The sequence below is a fragment of the Anser brachyrhynchus genome, assembly GCF_964034855.1.
Source record: "Anser brachyrhynchus genome assembly, chromosome: 1".
NCBI classification, from domain to species: domain Eukaryota; kingdom Metazoa; phylum Chordata; class Aves; order Anseriformes; family Anatidae; genus Anser; species Anser brachyrhynchus.
The window spans coordinates 193,299,087-193,318,932 of record NC_137694.1 but is presented as its reverse complement, the minus strand read 5'-3'; the positions used below and the strand labels follow the sequence as shown (position 1 = coordinate 193,318,932).

Here is a 19,846-nt window from a genome sequence, read left to right as displayed (position 1 = left end):
CACTGGCGTATAAATGATGTACATGAAAGTAAGATTTACAAAACTCCTATACTTACTTTATCTTTTCTACAGTCACTTAATCTAGCCCACATTGCTGCTCTTCACAAATTAAACTTGGACCTGGACTCAAGTACATCATACATTTTCAGTAGCAAATTGGGTTACACTCCTGTGTGCTAAACTGTGAACTTTGCCTACAAGGGGCAAATCTCAAACACGGTGGGTACCCAGCATTATCCCTAGTAAGGACACTAAAAACCACTGGGCATTTATAGTAAGAGTCTCGTTAGACAAACCAGCTAGATGCATCATAGTCTGTATAAGTGAAAGTCACTGGGGTAAAAGATGGGAGTCACTATTAACACCATAACAGCATGAGATAAATGTGTGTGTCAAAATAAGAGCCAAGTTTAAACGTGCGTCTGGCAGAAGGCAGAGGAAGACCTCCCGCTGATTTCAAGGCGGCCAGCATTTCACCCCTTGCACTTGCCAGTGCGGGTCCTGACCAGCCACGTCTTCTGGACTGTGAACTTCCTTTGAAGGCACTGGGAGCTCTGCATGGAGGTGGGTTTCAAACATCCAGTTCTCCAACAGCTGCAATTCAGCAAGCATGCCATGTGAAGAAGAGAGCTAACTGACTTTGCTTAACTGTTCAGTCATCCCGGTATTTCAAAAGACCATCTACACAGCCATGAAAATTTAATCTAGAAGAGACAATACTGTGGTACAAAAAGTTTATTTAGTCAAGAGTTTGTAAACATTTGAGGTAAATTAACATTTACATCGACTTGTTTCTTACAGAGTTTAATACACAAGGCACTTCTTTGAAGACAGCACTTTTTAACTGTTTACTGCTTTTATGGTTATTACAAGTCCCTGATGGCCCAGAAAACTTGTTATGTTTGTTGTCAGGTTCTGTCATGTAAAAGACAAACATTCAGGAAGCAACAAGAAAGCTCTGAGTAAGCTTTCTTATGCTTTACAACCCTTTAACTGTGAGAAACAGTGTCAATGGGAACAGGAATATATTCTCCATCTTAAAGTACGTTCACATTTCTTGCATAACTCTTCAAGGACTAAAACTTCTGGAATTTGATTGGCATCTTACAATGAACTTAAAATGCAAATCTACAATTTCTTTTTCACATCAGTGTTTTTTGCTTATGCAAATAGTCCCATTACTTTAATGATCTTATTTGCAAGAGTAAAAATAACTTGGATGAAATTGCATTTGCAGGCTCAGAACCATATTGTTGGCTAGAAAACAAAACATTTACCTTTTTGCAAAATCTCCTACGTGTAACAGTGCAGTGTTTCTCCACGAGTAGTTTGTCTGGAATTTTAAAGCAGGCTGTAAATTTAGTTCTTAAAGGACATATACCACAGCTAGTTTTTGTCATTGAACCTCTACACACACAAGAAGGCGTATCAATAATAATGAACTTAATTCAATAATAATGAATTTACTGGGTAATAATTAAGTTTATGGTGAAAAGTATCTTTTTCCATAGTGTGCTCCCTATATATCCAGCTCCCATAGTTTAACCATACAGAGAAAACTGATGCTATAGATCAGTGATCAGGTTTCATTTTCTTTAATGGTACTGCCTTATGTCCGAAGAGTTCCTGTGTTAGAGTAAGACATTTCTGACATTTCACTTTTAGGTTTAAGATTTTGGCAGAGTCGTTCTTTTACTTCTCATACAAATGTAAACTTGGAAAACAATTTCATCCAAATGTGCAATCTGAAATCAAAAACTGAATGTAAACTTCAGAAAATCAAAATTACAAGAGCACACTTTTCACAAGAAAAATCAAAGTAAATGAAACAAAAACATTTGGGAAAAAAAAAAGCCAGCCTGTTCAAATCCATGGTGTTAGTGTATGTATTAAAAAAAAAATAAAAATAAAAATAAAAATAAAAATAAAAATAAAAATAAAAATAAAAATAAAAATAAAAATAAAAATAAAAATAAAAATAAAAATAAAAATAAAAATAAAAATAAAAATAAAAATAAAAATAAAAATAAAACGAGCTGGGGGCTCAATGCTCTGCTTTTGCAGACAAGCTTTTGCAGACTGTTATCACTCACACAAACTCAGCGGAATGCAACAATTCGTATCAGCAGAGGGGATGGTCCCATGAATCACTGAAAAAGGACCTAAGTATTCATCTGAGTTTTAAAGCTTGCCTTAATTATTTTACCGATCCTATACTTATGTATTCATACCAGAAAATAATCTCAAGAGCTGCAAAATGTCAGACATTTAATTAGCTCCATGTGCCTTTATAAATGACAAATATACTGAGCCAAATCAATCCCTGGAACCATTTTGCACACAACTGGCTTCCAAATTACACCAGAGAAGAACACAGCTCATCTACTTCATCAGTGGATACTACTTATTTTCAAGGATTTAGGATTTTTCAATGCCATCATGGACCAACAAATTCAAGGAGCACTTTTTTTAATCTATGAAAAACCAAGAGATTGATTTTCATAGACAAAATATACCACTTTTATAAAGGGAAGGTTCTAGCAGGCTGTTTTCATTTAATCAAAATAGAAAGGGAAAAAATGTGTGGTTTAAAATCATCTGTACTTGGTTTTCTTTTCTATTAACTGACAGCTGCACTAATTAAAAAGCTCAGTGACAGAAAACAGATCAACTGTGCCCATGGCCAAGAAACTATGTATTTATGTGCAGTATAGATATATTTTTATTACATCTTTGTAAAACTATTATGAAGAATGTAATGTTGCCATCAGTGATTTCAAAAATGTGTTTCATAGAATTCCTGCGGTTGGACGGGACCTCTGGAAGTCATCTAGTCCAACCCCCTTGCTCAAAGCAAGGTCAACTAGTAACAGGGAGATGACTCACTGCAAAAAGAGTAGCACATCATACACCTGGTAGCCTGTTCAAAGAGTATCTTTTTTTTGTTGTTTTTTCTTTTTCTCTTCTTCATAGTTTACCTTAGATTTTTATTTTTTTTTCCACTTTAGTTAAGACAATCTTCCCACATTCTATTAAAAGAGAAAAAAAAATTGAGTTGTTTTGTTTGGTTGATTGATCAGGCATGATTCTGTTCCTCTTCCGCAATAACTGGCTTCAGGTTGGGGGTGTGAATACAATCTTTCAGGCTTGTAGCTTGAATGGCCATGTGAGCAGGCTAAATCAAAGTACTATTTGCTACCAGCCCCCTCTTTGGGATTAACTAATGCCTAAGAGTAAACAACTTGAAAATTAACAGATATTTTTGCCAACAGACTCTGTTCTGCAAGTTAGTGAGTGTTTGTGCATTTTTTCCAGAATTACGGAAGATAGCAAACTAATCTTTTTTAATACCAAAACAGGGCAAATACCTTTAATCATTGAAACACTCACCTTTTGATACATTAACTAATACCTATGTACTGAAAATACCTTATTAGACACTAAATAATTTCTATCTGTAATTCTTATTCAGGAAAAGAGTGAAAAGGATTGGGCCCTATCATAATTTTTCCATTAGTTCCAAATTAAGATCTGTAGTCTTATTTTAACACTGTGCATTAGGACAAATCCGGAGTTTGGTCCTTATGCTTTACTCACATATGTTGAATTCAATGATAATTCATGAGCAAAGATTAATTAAAATATTCCAAATCTGCCACATCAATGGGATTTTTTTTTCCAACAGATCCCAAACGTGACACGGCAACTAAAAGGAGTGGTTAGCACTAAAGGGGAGTTCAACTGAAACAGTTACCTGGGCTTAAAGGAAGAAGCAATTACTGCACTCCGAATAAAATTGTAGGTAACCAAGGAGCTTGACACTGTAGAGTTACTTGGTGGAACTTAAACAAGGTGATCCTAAAAGCACAACCTGTGAGTTGTAGCTTTGCTTTCTCAGACTAGTATTGCTTTGATGTGGAGCCTGCTCTGTCAGATTACTCTTAGGGACTGCAAAAGACTTGCATTTCTCCCCCTGAACTTAACAGAACAGAAAGAAAAAAAAAGAAAAAAAAGAAAAAAAGAAAAAAAAGATCTTTTACAGCTTTCCGGCAGTAGTTACTCTGCCTGAAAATACCATACATTCCACAAAAGCACCCAAACTCTCTGCAGGCCTAACCACACACATTAATTCAAAAGGGCAGACTAGATATCAGTTGATCCTAAGTTAAAACTATCTCTCTTCTTATTTCTTTATATACAATATGGATGCAGTCCTGCAGGGGACACTCTCTAAGGGCTGCAGTAAGTTACAGACTGCAAGATACAGGGCTCCATCAAACAAAAAGTCAGTTTTGCTCTCAGGCCTCGATATAAAAAAGCACATATTCCAGTTGGTCTGGTTTATAGAAACACACTCCAGAGAGACTTTGGCTTCATTCTTCAGAAGCATAAAGGAAAGGAAAATACAGCCCTTGAGTTATGGTGTACTAAAACACAGAGATGCATATTGCATTCTTGCAGCAATTTAATTATTTGGCATTTACCAAAACTTAAAAACTGCTACTATAGATGCTAATACGGCTGAAATTTTTGAGTGCTAAATTCTGCCTTTGTTTACATGTAGGCAACTGTATCACCTCTACGTTCAGCACAGTTGCAGGAAAACAACACAGAGCAGGATTTAGCTTTTAGCTTTCTTGCAGAAAGGGGTTTTATGGCTTATAACACAGAAAATTCACAAGAGCATGCCCGAAGCTGAACACCTAATAGTAGATATATTTACTGTACTGCTGTACATTGACTTTTAATGCAGTGTCTGCCCCAAGATCCGTGGCAGCAGAAAGACTTCTCACCTGCTTCACTACAAGCAGGTCAAGAAGTCACGAGACAGCACACCCAAGGGTTGCAGAACAGTGCCTCTGACCATGAGAAACTCCTTCTGTCTATTCGAAAGGAGTAAAAAAAAATCTTTAATCTTGAGTGGTGGGAACATATTTTAATTGTCGAATAAAATAAACACGTTGAGGAAAACATTTAACAGCAGAGTAACTGGCAATTGTAAGTGTTTGCTACAGGGTGACCCTGCTTCGCCCGAGGAAGGGCTGCACTGCCAGGCCAAATACTCTGACCACGCAAGGGGCTATCCCAGTGTGTTCGACTGCTCTTCTCCAGTTACAGTGCTTCCAATTGACAGCAGCCATAGGACCGACTCTGAGCTTCAGTTCCTTTGGATTTTGCTTAGAACAGAAGTTGGGCCTAATCCTGTGTTCCTTTGTACCCAAACTCTTACCAGCCTTACCAAGCATGCAAAATTCCGACTGATTTCTGCAAGAGTACTTGTCACAAAGGATAGGAGGACTAAGTCAGTTAAAAGGAAAGCTGCACCTTAGAAAAAAGTACCCAGCAGTTTCCTCCACCCGTTTTTAAGGGAAATGCACGATTTTCAAAAGCAGGATTTTAATGTCTTTATCTAAGGCCCCAAATCTACACTCCTTCTGGCTCCCAAAACTCCGTATGAATTCTAGTTTTGACTGAATATGGCCTGCGAGATCCATCCCCAAATCTTGCTCCTTGTTAAAATGAATGGAAATTCTGCAAGTGACTTCAGTGGGATCAAAACAGACCCTTTAGCCACTAGCATGTTGCCCAGATATTTTAGCCACCTTTTCTGCAATACAGTGTTGTCTAAATCTGTTTTTACGGACTTGTCAGACACTACAGATTGCTGTTAAAGGACAGGGTAGATCATAACAGGAAATAGTGTTGCTTTGGGACTTTCACCATTAGTTAAGTTTCTTTCCCCTTACATTTTCTTGTAAGATCAAAAATCAAACTAAAATGAGTAAGTACACATCCAAGTAAGTTTAAACCTACAGATCAAAATTACTCTAAAAATGTTTAAATACTTAAAAATATGCACTCAAGTTTACTTCTAAAAAGCTTTTTTTCAACAAACTTAAGCTGGTATCTAATAGTCTAAAATGCAGAGCTGTACTTCATCCTATTGTTTGTCCACAGGCAACGTATGGGGCCACAATGTCTTGAAATCATAATCCTTGCTTTCTGAAGAGAAATTGTTCTGTGTAATCATTTCTGAGGTGTGTGGTTTACATTCCTGTCCTCTGCTAAGCAATTTCAGAAGCCATCTAAAATTATAATCAAACATGCTGAAATGTATTTGTGGGCTTAAAAAAAATGGTGTGATCATGGTTGGCAACACTGGATAGAAGGTCAAACCGAACACTTCCTAACAGGTCAAGAGTAAAAAAAAAAAATAAATAAAGGAGAAAGATGAACTTCAAAGTGATAAAATCTATTACAGGGGTTACCTAAACTTTGCCCAGCCAAGAGGATCACACTGGCAACTTGCCATGAGCACAAAGGCTTCATTAAGCTGTGATATACGGAAGAGACTGCCGTCGCCTTGGTCTTTAACATGGCAAGTTGTTCCATAGAGGTGACGGGTGCCAACAGGCAATATGCCATCCTGGTGTTTGCCATCGGGCTCTATTAGGATTTAAGAGGAAGAAAATAAGTCATGGTGACTGCTCACGAACAGCTTGTGTGAAAAGGCTGGAAGGCAAGGGCGTGAAGGAGATGATGGGCAGGCACATGGGCACTAAGGGTATCAATGTTCTTCTCAAATCAAAGTCAGCCTTGGGGCACAAGACCAGCTCCCATCGCCACCTGCTACCTGTGCAGGCCTCCACTACGGCTGCCCTTGGGAGATCCGCCACGGACATTAAAGAGAGGGGGGTTGGTCCCCTGGCCCACGGGCTGCACTTCGGCCACCCCTGACCTATTAGAAAATGTTGCTATTTTTCCCCACTACAACTCACAGAGTGCAAAAAAACAGCAAGCGTCAAAGTTTGAAACCCAGGCCTTTCCCCGCCCGCGCCGGGCCTGGCACCCCCGGGGGCAGCTCCCCTGCCCGCTCTGCCTCCAGCCACCTGCCCCGCTGCGCCGAGGCGACCGCGCTACACGGCCAGGTCGTCTGACCTGGCTCTGCTGCTGCTCGACTTACTGGCCCTGCTCAAGCGCCGCGTGTCGACGAGCAGCGGCGGCTCGTGCATCTCCACGGTGGTGCAGGCGGCCGAGACGGGCCGTTCCTCCGCCAGCTCCTCCTCACCCTCCACGTCCCACTTGGTGCCGCTCGCCCCGCTCAGGCTGGTGCTGCTGCTGCTGCTGGCCGCCGCGACGGGTGGCCCGGCTGGGGGTGGGAGAAGCTGCTCCAGTGGCTCTTCCTGCTCTGGGAGGGGACGCCGGACGCTGCTGGGGGTGGAGGAGCCCGGCGAGCTGGAGGGAGCCTTCCCCTGCTGCTCAGCTGCCATGTTGACCCAGTTCTGCTCGGCTGCCAGCGCATGGTTTTTGCTGTTGAAGTAGTTGATGACGGCCGGCGTAGGCGTGGGGATGGGCGTCGGGATGGTGACAGGAGTGGAGACGGGCGTGGGGGTGATGGCACGGTGCCTCTCCTCAGGAACTGGCGGAGCCACGGGGTAGCTTGCCACTGAGGCCGTGTTGGAGGGGGGCCGCGCTCTGGGAGCAGCCGCAGCGTAGTACGGTGCCATGGTCACCGGGGCCAGCAGCGGCGTGACAGCGCGGGTGTCAGGCAGAACGGGAGGGGGTGCCGTGGTTGTTACCACCACGGGTGGTGCCGGCGGCGGCAGGGACACGGGTTTGGTCTCCCCTGTTACCATGACCGGTGTCAGTGTTGTGATCGGCATCTCAAGGCTGTACTGGCTCGTCATGCCCTGCTTGAGCTTCTTCCACCCCAAGTGATATATCTCAAGCATGTTCAGCAGCAGAGAGACAGAGGCCACCACCAACATGAAGATGATGAAGATGGTCTTCTCAGTGGGCCGTGAGATGAAGCAGTCCACGGTGTGTGGGCAAGGTGGGCGGCTGCACTGGTAGACTGGCTTTAGTTCAAAGCCATATAGGAAGTACTGGCCCACAATGAAGCCCACCTCAAAGAGTGTCTTGAAAATGATGTTGAAGACGTAGGTACGGAGTAGTGCGCCCCCCATACGGATTCTACCGCGTTCGTCACGGATTGGGAGCTTCTCTTTCCCCCTTTTGGCAGGAGGATCCTTGGCGTTATTGCTGCCTCCACCACCACTGCCAGACATTGCTGCTCCTGGGTAGTTGTTGTCTTTGACGCTTCCCTTCTTTTTCAGTTCCTCTTCTTTCTCTTTCCTCTTCTCCTCCATGCGTACAATGTGCAGCACATGGCCCAGGTAGATGAGGGTTGGAGTGGAGACAAAAATGATCTGCAGCACCCAGAAGCGGATGTGAGAAATGGGGAAGGCTTTGTCATAGCAAACATTTTCGCAACCAGGTTGCTGAGTGTTGCACGTAAAGTCTGACTGCTCGTCTCCCCAGACCTCCTCAGCAGCGGCCCCCAGCACCAGTATCCTGAAGATAAACAGCACCGTCAGCCAAACCTTGCCAATAACCGTGGAGTGCTCCTGCGCGTTCTCTAACAGCCTCCCCAGAAAGCTCCAGTCGCCCATCGTTCCAGTTTTCTAACCTACAATAAGAGCAATTAGAGCAACGTTAAAACATCTTACAATTACACAATGCTGCGACAGAACAGATTGTTCCTTGACAAATGACATTCTTAAGTGCACTTCCTTTGGCAGAACATTGCACGCCTGTGCTCAGAATTACAAACCCTGCGTCCCAGGCAGCCATGGGTCTGGGGGAGCACAGGAGCAGGATGCTCAGTGCTCTCACTAGCCACTACAGGTGTGTCTACACACAGTGGCAGGCAAAACACACTCAGAACTAGAATTTCTACTACATTTAAATATTTGAACAATGTCATCTCTCTGTTTCTTCCACCTGAGATGCCTCTAGCTGTTCCTGACTATTTTTAGAAAGGAACAGATGGAAATTGGTTCAATTAATTAGAATATTCTTACTCATAAAGTGACTGCACTTGTATCACTGTGTGATACAAAGTTTGGCTAACGAACTTTTTTTTGTTATCAGGATTTATTTATTATAGCATTCAGGGGACTAGTAGTATCTCAGGTCTCTGCTATTTTAACCCTATACAAATAGATGATTATTCAAAAACTATCAAATGTACAGTTTAATTCTATGTGTACACCATCAACACAAATGTTCTCCAAGCTTACTCATGTTTGAGTCTGTTTATTTCTGGAAAGAGAATTATTGGAATATCTAAAAATATTGGGGAAAATGACAAATTCTGAGAGGAACAGTGGAAAGGTTTCTATACTGTTTTCCCTAATGTCCTGCCACTTGTGGTTACTGTACTGCAACATCAATAAAATTATTTCTAAAAAAAAACCACCATAGCTCAGGGCACTTCAGCAACTGTGCACAGAGAAATAAAATGACATGATCTTACTTCTGTGAGAAACAACTGGCATATATTTTCAGTGGCTTCCAATAATTCATATATGATGGGCTTCCCACGTTCGGTTCTAGTCAGTGACACAATTCTGATTTGGAAAGACTTTTTATTTTATTTTAAAGATTTATTTTTTTTTAATCAGATTCCTTGTCAGCTGTCTTCAACTGAGAAACAAGCTACAATTTGCTAGTATCGCTTCTGTTATCCCTCGCTTGTTTTCAATTGGAATATAAGTAAGCATACTGCAATATATGTAAGAAGTACATTTCATACTCCTAACAAACACACTTCTACCTTTTAGATGTCATCCTTCAAATGAAAACAAACCACAAAACTTTACTTTCATCTGTCTTCGATATTTTCAGGAATAATTAATTGTAATTACAAATCAGATACAACAATCAACACGCAAGAAAAATCACTATTAAAAAAGATATTATCCTGCCATCCCTCCTTTAAAAATTTCAACTTACTTTTATTAATATAACTGAATTACACTTTGCTCTTTTTAGCTTTATACTTAATTTTTTTGTCTAAATACCTGTGAATGTTACTATTCCTAAAATGAATTCATCATTACATGTAACAAATTACCAGTGAAAAAACTGAATATTTTTGGTATTTAATTTATTGTGATTTCCAGCAACAGTGTTGCTGAATTTCAAGAGGAAGCATTTCCAAAGTCAGTACTGAACATCTTTGAAGCTGTCAGTTAAAGTAGTTATTTTGTTAGTTTTGTATATTGTTATATTTGTATAGCTTGATTTTACTATGAGGAACTGAGATACCTGTAATTGCAGAGTAGTATTCTTCCACACAAAAAGCAACATTTTTGGAAATCCCAGAATGCTAATACACTTTACCCTCAGAAAGTTAATTCAGCGTAAACTTCCCTATCTAAAAATAGATATTTGATTTCCTACAAAAACACATTGCCTTTAATATTATAGAATTCCTTTTCCAGCACAGCGTGATAAATTGTAAACTATGGTATTAATATACTGATTTTGTACAGTAATGCTTCTGGTCTCAAAACAGTTTTTAATCTTTCTCTTTTTTTTGGAAATATATTCAGGGTGTTTCTAAAGAATGTATTTTTCTCTCTCAAAATATTAACCCAAGGCTGCATAAACTTTGTTAGGATATTCTATTTCTTTAACACTAATTTAGTATCTTTACATGATTTTTAATTTTTATTCTCAATCTTATCAGTTTAGTTCTATCTTAATGTTGTTCAGTAATTTTCTTATTTTGACTGTAAAAGTTGTTGCAACAGCAACAGCAAAAGGAATAATGTGATATTGGGTGGATTCAAGAAATTTAGCATAATACCAAAATCAGCACTTCATTTATCTTCTGTCCTTTGCATTATTCTATCATTTTAAGTTATCTCGCTCTTTGTTTTCTGCCCAGATACGCAAAGTGGAAGGTTCAAGTAATAAGTAGTCAAAATTAAGGTTTGTTCTTTGGTTACTAGTATTCGTAATAGAAAGCTTCTGGACTGGAAAAATTTAACACACCAAATTTTCTTTATCTTCAAAATTTTGGTCCATTTTCAGCATGGTCACCCTTGCTTCCATTGGGCTAGGTGCCGCAAACTGTTCTTAACAAAGAGAGATAACACTTTCTGTTGTTCCCCAAAATGAAGTCAATCTGCCCTCATGAAAAATTATAATCCATGCAGTGTAAGGTGAACAGACAGCAATTGTCTTTTTTTTTTAATATGGACACATCAATAAGCAATGTTCACTACAATTAAAGTAGGATTTTTTGTGCTTTTTGGAAGAATTATCTACTGAGTAGTGGAAGAACAAAAATAATAATTTGTAAAAAGCAAAGGAATCTAACTTATTTTCAGTCTTTCTCCATCCACTAATACTACTGAAGATGTTTTTTTCCCTTTTTGCTACAATGCCCAGTCTGAGATACTTCAGGACACCAAAGGTATGACACAATGATGCATTTCTCAAAGGATACACTTAAAAGGGATTCTAATTGCTTACATTAATAAAAGATTTATATCGAAGTCTGAAAATCCATGCAGTACACAGACAAAAAGTCCTTAAGAAGAGTGGATACTTCATAGCATCTAAACTGCACAGAGGTGAAAACCTCAGTGTTCATCTCAGTAATAACTGCAGCAATCGTTGCCTTCACCACAAACCTGTATCACCTATACCAAAATATGGGAAGGACATAATTTCCAAAGACAATGCAAAGATACTTAGCTCCAATGGCTAGAGGGTTTGAAGAAATCCAGGTCCTTTATCTCCCTTCATTGTTAATAAATAAACCAGTGAGTAATTCCTAAAGCCAATGTAATGCATCCAAAAATAACACCAACCATTTTAAAGGGGTGTTTTGATATAAATAATGATTAAATGACATCAGACTAAATCCAAGAGCTCACAGACCTCATGGAATATTTGAGTAGTCACCACTGAGTTCAACAACAAAATACCTACATTTAAATTTAAACAGACATTACTCAGTATTTTAGCTGAGAACATTTCCAAGCTTGCTTTTGTAGTATTAAACTTCAGCTGCATAGTACTACTTCCAGCACTGTTGGTCATGATTTCAAATACAAAGACAGGAAATTGCTTAGTCCTAACCTCATATATGGTTTGTGAAGGGAGACATTCTTTCCTTCTGTGATTGGAAAAATACAGATTAAAAAATGAAACATCTGTCATGAAATGTATTTCATGAAATTATTAGAGAAATGCTTGCAAAAGAATGACAGAGAATCTGTCTCAGAAAACAATTTGATTCAATAGTATGAAAAGCTAGGATTTCATGCACCTTGGGATTGTGTCATAAGAACTGGGAGCTGTATATTTTTTGTGTCACTTAAAAAAATCATTCCGCTGAGACAGAAACTGAAAAATAGGCAGGTCACAAAAAATGGCATGGAATTATGTTTAAGTATCAATGTTCTGCCATTAGTTACCAAGTTTAGTACAAGCACGAACAGACTTTGTGGATGTTGCATTTGTTTGTGAGTGTGACAAAGAGAATGAGCAAGACAGAGAATAAATTTTAAAAGCCATGATGTCAAATATATCCCTCTACAGGAAAGAAATAATTATCTGGCATTTATAACTTGCCAGGTACTTCCTCTATTTTTATTTCTGACCCCATCACAGAAGAGGTTTATCACTGTCAAGTGTATAAAATAAGATATTTCATTTATAATTTCACTCATACATGTATGTTTATATAGGCATATATATATATATATATACACACACAACTAATTACACAGCTAGGCTGCATATACTACCAGATTATGACAGCTGGTGTGTTTATGATTTTGTAATACTGGTATATCTAAAAAAGTCCTTTAGCAATTATTTTGAGACCTAACACATGTCTCTGTCAGAATACGAATTCAGCCCACATTTTCTTTCATTTCTTGTGGTAGTCCGTAATATCTTGGGATTTGGGTTTTTATCTTCAAATTACCTTACCCCTAATTTGGGGTTTTTACCTTCAAATTACCAAATTATCTTCAAATTATTTTATCTTCAAATTTTACCTTCAAATTACCAAAATGGGTTTTATCTTCAATTTTTATCTTCAAATACAAACCAGTATGAGAAAAAAAATGCTGTTAAAAGAGAACACAACTTGCAATACTTCCTTGTTTTTACACTAAAAGATCAAGTAACTACATATCAGTTTTTTGTCTCTGGTAATCCATAACCAATGAAAGTAGTAGTCACTTTGCACAAAGTTTGCAGTGGACTGTGTCATTCCAGACAAACTGGAAGATCTGGAGGGACAGAATGAGCTACTATAATTCCCAGTGAAAACTAATGGTATTTGGTCATGTAAATAAATGATACACAACAGCTGAAGTTTCATAATTTGTTTTATAAACTTATTTTGAATGAGGGCTTGAAAGATATCTTTCTTATGCTCACAGTGTAACAGTTTCAGAGGCTTCTATTATCACTTTCATCACATTTTAAACACTTGTGAGAAAAAAATCCCCTGTTTTAAACTCACTACTACTGTGAAGCCCCTTCCTTAAATCCTAGGCAAAACCTCTTGACTTCAGTGAAAGTTTGTCCTGAGTAAAGCAAAAGTGCAAGGAGCCCAGGAGGAGAACTACACTCCACCTGCTAAACTCCTCTGTTCCCGGGCATAGCAAACCTTTGCTCAGATTCACTGCTCACAGGAAAAATGACAGGAACAGAAAGTAACCCCTTTCCTTCCCCAGCATACTGAAATGCCACCTAAGAGCTCTACTTTGGAATTAAAAGACAGCGACTTACCAATAAAACACTCTGAAAGGTGAGAAGAGTGTGAAGCTACGGAAGAGTGGGCACTACGGAATAGCCGTCGAGCGTGAGGGGGACAGTCCCTACATCCCGAGTGAGTGAAGCATGAATGAGACAGATCTGTCAGGTGTCCACATACGATCAGCCACATGGATCTAAAAACTGCACAGTAAGGAGCGTCCCACCCCCTGCCCCAGATGTACAGAGGAAAGATGAGCTTTTCTGGCAGTTCAAAGATTCAAGACCCTTTTTCACCACAGAGAAGCAGGCACCCAGAGGACAGGCTGAAGTACGATGGGACTTCAGGCACGTTACAGTAACTGCAAGGCAGTGCCAGATACCCTGTTCAAACTTCTTAAAGTACATTTTTGTCTTATGGAAACGAATTAATTTTTCTTCTAGTTTAATTCTGAAGTGCTCTGGTAGGATTTTCCCTTTTCCCTTTGAAGTTCCCTTAAAGGGAAACTCTAGTTGTTCTGGCTACTCAGTTCAATTCCTTTTCACATCTATGTCAGGCTCTTACACAACTAACACACACTCAGGATTCCTAATAACATCCCAGGCTTATGTGATTTCTTCAGCGAGTCAGGGATGGACCCAAAATACCTCTCTGATACTCTTTTTGCCTATGGGGAAAAAAATGACACAACCTTCCTTCCTGCTAACACTGGCCAACTTTTGCCTAATCGAGCTATAAATATCTTCCGAAGAGTTTTAAAGAGCATTTACTCATTTAAAATACTTTGCATCCCTTTAGAGTCCCAAGTGAACAAGTGAGTAACTGGCATGTTTTTGGTTAATTCTCAGGCCACAGATGTGACCAGAGTGAGGCAAAAGCCTGGTCCCTGTGTGGCCCGAGGGAGGCCAGCTAGGTGTTTTCCCCATGATCGGGTGAAACCCTTGATCGGTCAGGTAAATCAGAGCTCACTGCATGAAACGTCAGAAGCAGCTTGGGTTATGTTCAGTAACGCTGTCATTCTGTGTGGCACCGTTCACAAGGGTGGAAGTAAGTCTGCCTCCGCGGTACGTCTTGGATTTCATTGCTCTCCAAGTGTAAAAGTGGCTTGCAATGCACACTGATGCTCAAAAGTTAGCGGGAACCCTTAAGGATGAAACAACATCCCCTACACACACACCCTTGCACGGCAACAGCTGTGACAATCCCTGACACACAAAAAAATCCGGCTCCCCCCTCTCCCCTGCATTTCCCGAGGTATTTTATGAACTCTGGACACTTCCCCCTGTTACCAGTCCCCAACCAGCTCCCTCGGCGGGTCAGCCCGTGAGCCCCCGCCCGCCCTACTTACGCGAGGCTGTTTTAATTAGCGAAAGCCGAACTCCTTCGGGGGGAGCCCGGACAGCGTCCGATCATTGCTCGTTTAACCGGGCCCGGGGGGAGTCACAGTAAGCCCCCAAATTTTAGCTCGGGCTATGGAAGAAAGCAGGGGGGCGCCGCTCCCTACCTGCTGCCTGGCCGCGCCCTCAGCCGCCCGCCCGCGGCGGGGCCCCCGCGGCAGCAGCGGGTCCCCGTCCCTCCCTCTTCCCCCTCCCCTCGCCCGCCTCCCTCCCCAGCCTGGCCGGGCCCCGGAGGCCCCGTTCCCGTCCCGGGGCCGCTCCGTGGCTATGGCCGGCACACCGCTGTCAGCAGCGGCCGCCGCTCCCGGGCGGCGGTGGAAGAGGGCAGGGCGCCGGGGCGTGAGGGGCACCGACCGCCGCCATGTCGCGGGGCGCAGCAGCGCCGCACGGTGGCGGCCCCCAGCCCGCCGGTGGCCCGCTGCCCGCCACTGTGCTTTAGATATATCCGAAATATAAGTTATTCGCGCAAAGGAGTTGGTTTTGTTTCCCTCAGACCAAGCCCGAATCCATAAATGGAGGCTCAGGGAGCAAAGAGCCTCCCACTGTAAGCGAAGAGCAGGTTTGAAACCACCTGGTGAAACTAAACACATACAAGTCTATGGGACCTGATGCCGTGCTTCCCCAGGTCCTGAGGGAACTGGCTGATGTAGCTGGCAAGCCTCTCTCCATCGTGTTTGAAAAATCTTGGCAGTCAGGCGAAGTCCATGGTGACTGGAAAGAGGGAAACATCACTCCCATTTTTAAAAAGGGTAGAAAGGAGGACCTGGGGAACTACAGGCAGGTGAGCCTCACCTCTGTGCCTGGGAAGATCATGGAACAAATCCTCCTGGAAGCAATGTCGAGGCACATGCAGGACAAAGAGGTGATCCAAGACAGCCTGCATGGCTTCACCAAGGGTAAATCGTGCCTGACCAGCCTGGTGGCCTTCTAAAACGGAGTGACTGCATCAGTTGACAAGGGAAGACCAACCAATGTCGGTCCTGGACTTCTGCAAGGCTGATGACACAGTCCCACATGACATCCTGGTCTCCAAATTGGAGATATATGGATTTGTTGGGTGGACCATTCAGTGGATAAGGAGTTGGACTGAAGGTTGCACCCAGAGAGTGGTGGTCAAGGGCTCTATGTCCAAGTTGAGGCCGGTGACAAGTGGTGTCCCTCAGGGGTCTGTCCTGGGACCAGTACTGTTTAATATCTTTATCAATGTCATAGACACTGGGACTGAGTGCACCCTCAGCAAGTTTGCGGATGACACCAAGCTGAGTGGTGCGGTTGATACCAAGGAAGGAAGAGATGCCATCCAAAGGGACCTGGACAAGCTTAAGAGTTGGGCCCACGTGAACTGCATGAGGTTCAACAAGTCCAAATGCAAGGTGCTGCACCTGGGCTGGGGCAATCCCAGACAGGAGCACAGACTGGGAGAAGAACTCACTGAGAGCATCCCTGCAGAGGACTTGGGGGTTTTGGTGGACGAAAAGCTTGACACAAGCCAGCAGTGCGTGCCTGCAGCCCAGAAGGCCAACTGCGTCCTGGGCTGCACCAACAGAGGGGTGGGCAGCGGGTGGAGGGAGGGGATTGTGCCCCTCTGCTCTGCCCTTGTGAAGCCCCACCTGGAGTGCTGCGTCCAGGTGTGAGCCCCCAGCACAGGAAAGATGTGGGGCTGTTAGAGCGGGTCCAGAGAAGGGCTACAAAGATGATCAGAGGGCTGGAGCACCTCTCCTGTGAAGAAAGGCTGAGAGAGCTGGGGACGTTCAGCCTGAAGAAGAGAAGGCTCCGGGGAGAAATCAATGCACCCTTCCAATACTTAAAGGAGGCTTATGAAAAAGATGGAGAGTGACTCTTTGCTCAATCAGATAATGACAGGACAAAGGGAAATGGTTTAAAACCAAAAGAGGGGAGATTTAGATTAGAGGTTAGGAGGAAATTATTCAGTCAGAGGGTGGTGAGGCACTGGAACAGGTTGCCCAGAGAGGTTGTGGATGCCCCATCCCTGGAAGTGTTCAAGACCAGGTTAGCTGAGGCCCTGAGCAACCTGATCTAGTGGGTGGCTTGCCTGCCTATGGCAAGGGGGTTGGAACTAGATCATATTTTGAGGTCCCTTCCAACCCAAGCCATTCTATGATTTTACGATGAAGTAAGTCTTTCTGCTGCCTGCGTGTCCTGTACAAAGAGCTCCCGGCCCCACAAGCTGGGGTGCTTTGCATGCAGCGGTTATGACCCTATGTCAGGCCATATCCTTTCACTGACAGAAGAGAAGTGGCATTGCATCAGCTCCTTATGGGGTTTCGAGAGCCTCCTCAAGTTCTACAAATGGCAAGGCTGGGTCTTCAGGGTTTGAGAGCCTATACCTGTGACTGAGCCTATGTTAAGAAAAGAAGGCATTATGGGCAATATTTTTTAAAAGCATTTTTTCAAAGACTCTCCTCAGTCAAGGATAGCTGCCATGCCATTGTGTGCAGACCATTTAAAGAACCTAATATATTGCAACTCTGTCCAGATGATGATTTAAACTCGTCTCTTAGTATTTTCAGCACCAGTACTCAAATATTTTGCTATCCCCTATATTTTGATTAGTCTTTTTTGTGTTCTTGACTGTTACTCTGAGAAAAGAAAACATTGGACAGAATGATTTATTCTAGCACAATGACTCTTCAGCAATAGCATATAGTTTCTGTTCATAGCTACTCTACAGTCAGAGAGCTGTAAACTTGACCATACCAGGTTGTCTTCAAAGCTCTCTGTTGCTCTATTCAGTAAAAATAACATTCATGAGAAATTTTGAGACACTTTGAAGAGCTGTGTGTAGCAGAGGACCAGTGACAAACTGAGCCAGAGGATCCACATGTGCCTGTATCCTTGCAATGCTTGGTTGCTACCTCTTAAATCTTTCAGCTGAAAATTCTAAGGAGGAAGATGTATGTTGACCTAAGCAGTAGTGGTGGCACTTGGACGAATGATTATCACCAGAGGTGGGTGATATATCCAAAACACAGTGCTGCCATGATTGTCAGTGTTGTAGAACCACAGTGTGGATCCTGAAGCAGTGGGGCATGATGGCAATGGAGGGAGTCCCAGCAGCCCCTGTAGCTCCTGACATTACAACTTCCTTCAAGCAGCAAAGCCCCTCAGCTGAAAGGTTTGATTTTAGGAAGAAGAAGAGAGAGATCTCACTTCCAACCATCTGTCCAAAAGGTTTAATACTATGAAGTGCTTGCTGTTTCCGTGATTGCTTTTTCAGTATCTTGCAGGTGTGAAGTGGTATTTCCCACCAGCTGTATAAACTGACCTTAACACTCTTTTCTTAGAAAAATGTTCTTGATCAGGAGAGCAGTGAGGTTATAGAGGAGCTTTTCAGTACCACCACCAAGGATTTTTAAGATAAAATTCAATACATCTTCAAATGGGGATAATCTGATGCCGTGGCTGCCCACTGCGGGTCTGCCTATCCACGAACAGTTTCCTTTCCAGGAATTCCCTTCTGGGTTCTTACAAGAAGAGTTTTGCACTGTCAACAAACCTCTCTGGGACAGTTGTAGAAAATTCACAAGTGAGAAGGCCAAATCCCCAGGGGAAACCTGAAAGGAGCACCTTTAAAAATAAAGGACTAATTATGTACTGGTGAATACACAAGCATGTAAGCATGTTGAGGAGGCATGAGGGGTTATTTTTTAGTCATTTACCAGAACATGAGGATCTGAAGCCAAATTAGGGGGGAAAGAGAAAGAATAGTACTTGTCTCCCTGAGGAATTTGTTCAGAAGAAAGGTATGCTTGGGTTTAAAAAATGGTGGTAAGAAGTGTCTCTTCCCCTGGACACTCTGATAGTAGGATTCCCATGAAGGGGCCATCCTGCCAACACCCTCATCGGCACTTGTCTTTAAAGGTTTAGAGCACTGCCAGATGCCACTTCAGTGTGCGCCAAATCCCTAGGTCCTTTTTATGTTCAAAGGCCTCTCTCCATTGTTATTAACACTAGATAGCAGCATAAAACTTAAGTCCATATTTACTTTTTTACATTAAAATGAATATTTACATAATTTTCATCTTCCATCCAGGCCTCCACACAGGTGATGACCCTGGTTCCTTTAGCAGAAGAAGTGGAATTAGAAGTGGTACATCGCTATCAGCAGTGCTGATAGCACTTGTGTCCACGCAGCCTCAAAAAGAGCTATGAATACCTTAATTTCTGCTTGTTGTGGCACCCTGCATGATATGCCAATAAAAAGAATTTACTTGACATGCCACTGTGCTACAGAAGATGGCACCAAAGATATTTAAATGCTGAGAAAGGCTGCTGTTCCCTCAGGGCGCACAATTTCAAGCAAGAAGCACTGAAGTCTTTTCTTCTCTAGTTGTTTTCTACATGGATGAATCAAAATACTTTGGAACCTATTAGCTATTAAATAGATTGGTAATAAAAAGATTGAATTTCTGGCTTAATCTCACATTATAGTTACTATTATTATTGTACCAATTAGTAATTAGTGTTCTGTTAGACACTACTAAGAAGCATGTTAGAGAACATATTAACAAATAAGAGCTGATGACAGGAAAAGTTATTGTGATTATTTTGTATTATAAAAATTATATTTTATTTGTAATAAGAGTTGTTGTGATTTCTAGTTTGTAGGAACAGAGGCACAGGAAGACTTAATAACTTATCCTAGGTTATACAGAAAATCTGCAGCAGAGCTGAGAATGGCACTGACATCCTAGGCTGGCGTTTTACCCAGTAGAGCAAGCTTTGTCTCAAAAGTCCTTTGGAAATTGTGGGAGGCCTAACACAATGAAGAAATCAGGCTGTTCTGGGATGCGTACCAGTGAGATGCTTTCAGGTCATCCTCTTGGGAGCAAAAGCCCTATGTGATGAAGAAGAG

The 19,846-nt window shown here is 41.9% G+C and overlaps 1 protein-coding gene across 7 annotated transcripts; it reads right to left on the bottom strand.

The window, feature by feature from the left end:
* Positions 1-723: 723 nt before the first annotated feature.
* On the bottom strand, positions 724-15,610 carry GJA3 (gap junction protein alpha 3). 7 transcript variants are annotated; one of them, XM_080577730.1, is made up of 4 exons: positions 15,251-15,267; positions 13,609-13,697; positions 6,965-8,470; positions 724-6,447 (listed from the first exon to the last, which is right to left on the bottom strand). In XM_080577730.1, the coding sequence occupies exons 3-4, from the start codon at positions 8,451-8,453 to the stop codon at positions 6,266-6,268; spliced, it is 1,671 nt and encodes a 556-aa protein (XP_080433856.1). In that variant the 5' UTR covers positions 8,454-8,470; positions 13,609-13,697; positions 15,251-15,267; the 3' UTR covers positions 724-6,265. The 7 variants fall into 7 exon arrangements, with proteins under 7 accessions (XP_080433856.1, XP_080433854.1, XP_080433859.1 ...); XM_080577728.1 differs by lacking the exon at positions 13,609-13,697 and having other exon boundaries at positions 15,251-15,610; XM_080577733.1 differs by lacking the exon at positions 13,609-13,697 and having other exon boundaries at positions 724-1,745; positions 15,251-15,610.
* Positions 15,611-19,846: the final 4,236 nt, after the last annotated feature.

Bases quoted from the DNA above. Each gene is read 5' to 3' on its own strand.
- GJA3 (XM_080577728.1), bottom strand. From the start codon at position 8,453: ATGGGCGACTGGAGCTTTCTGGGGAGGCTGTTAGAGAACGCGCAGGAG. The intron at 6,448-6,964 runs GTAAGTCGAGCA...AAATCCTAATAG, and splicing joins GCGGCGCTTGAGCAGGGCCA to AGCCCGATGGCAAACACCAG.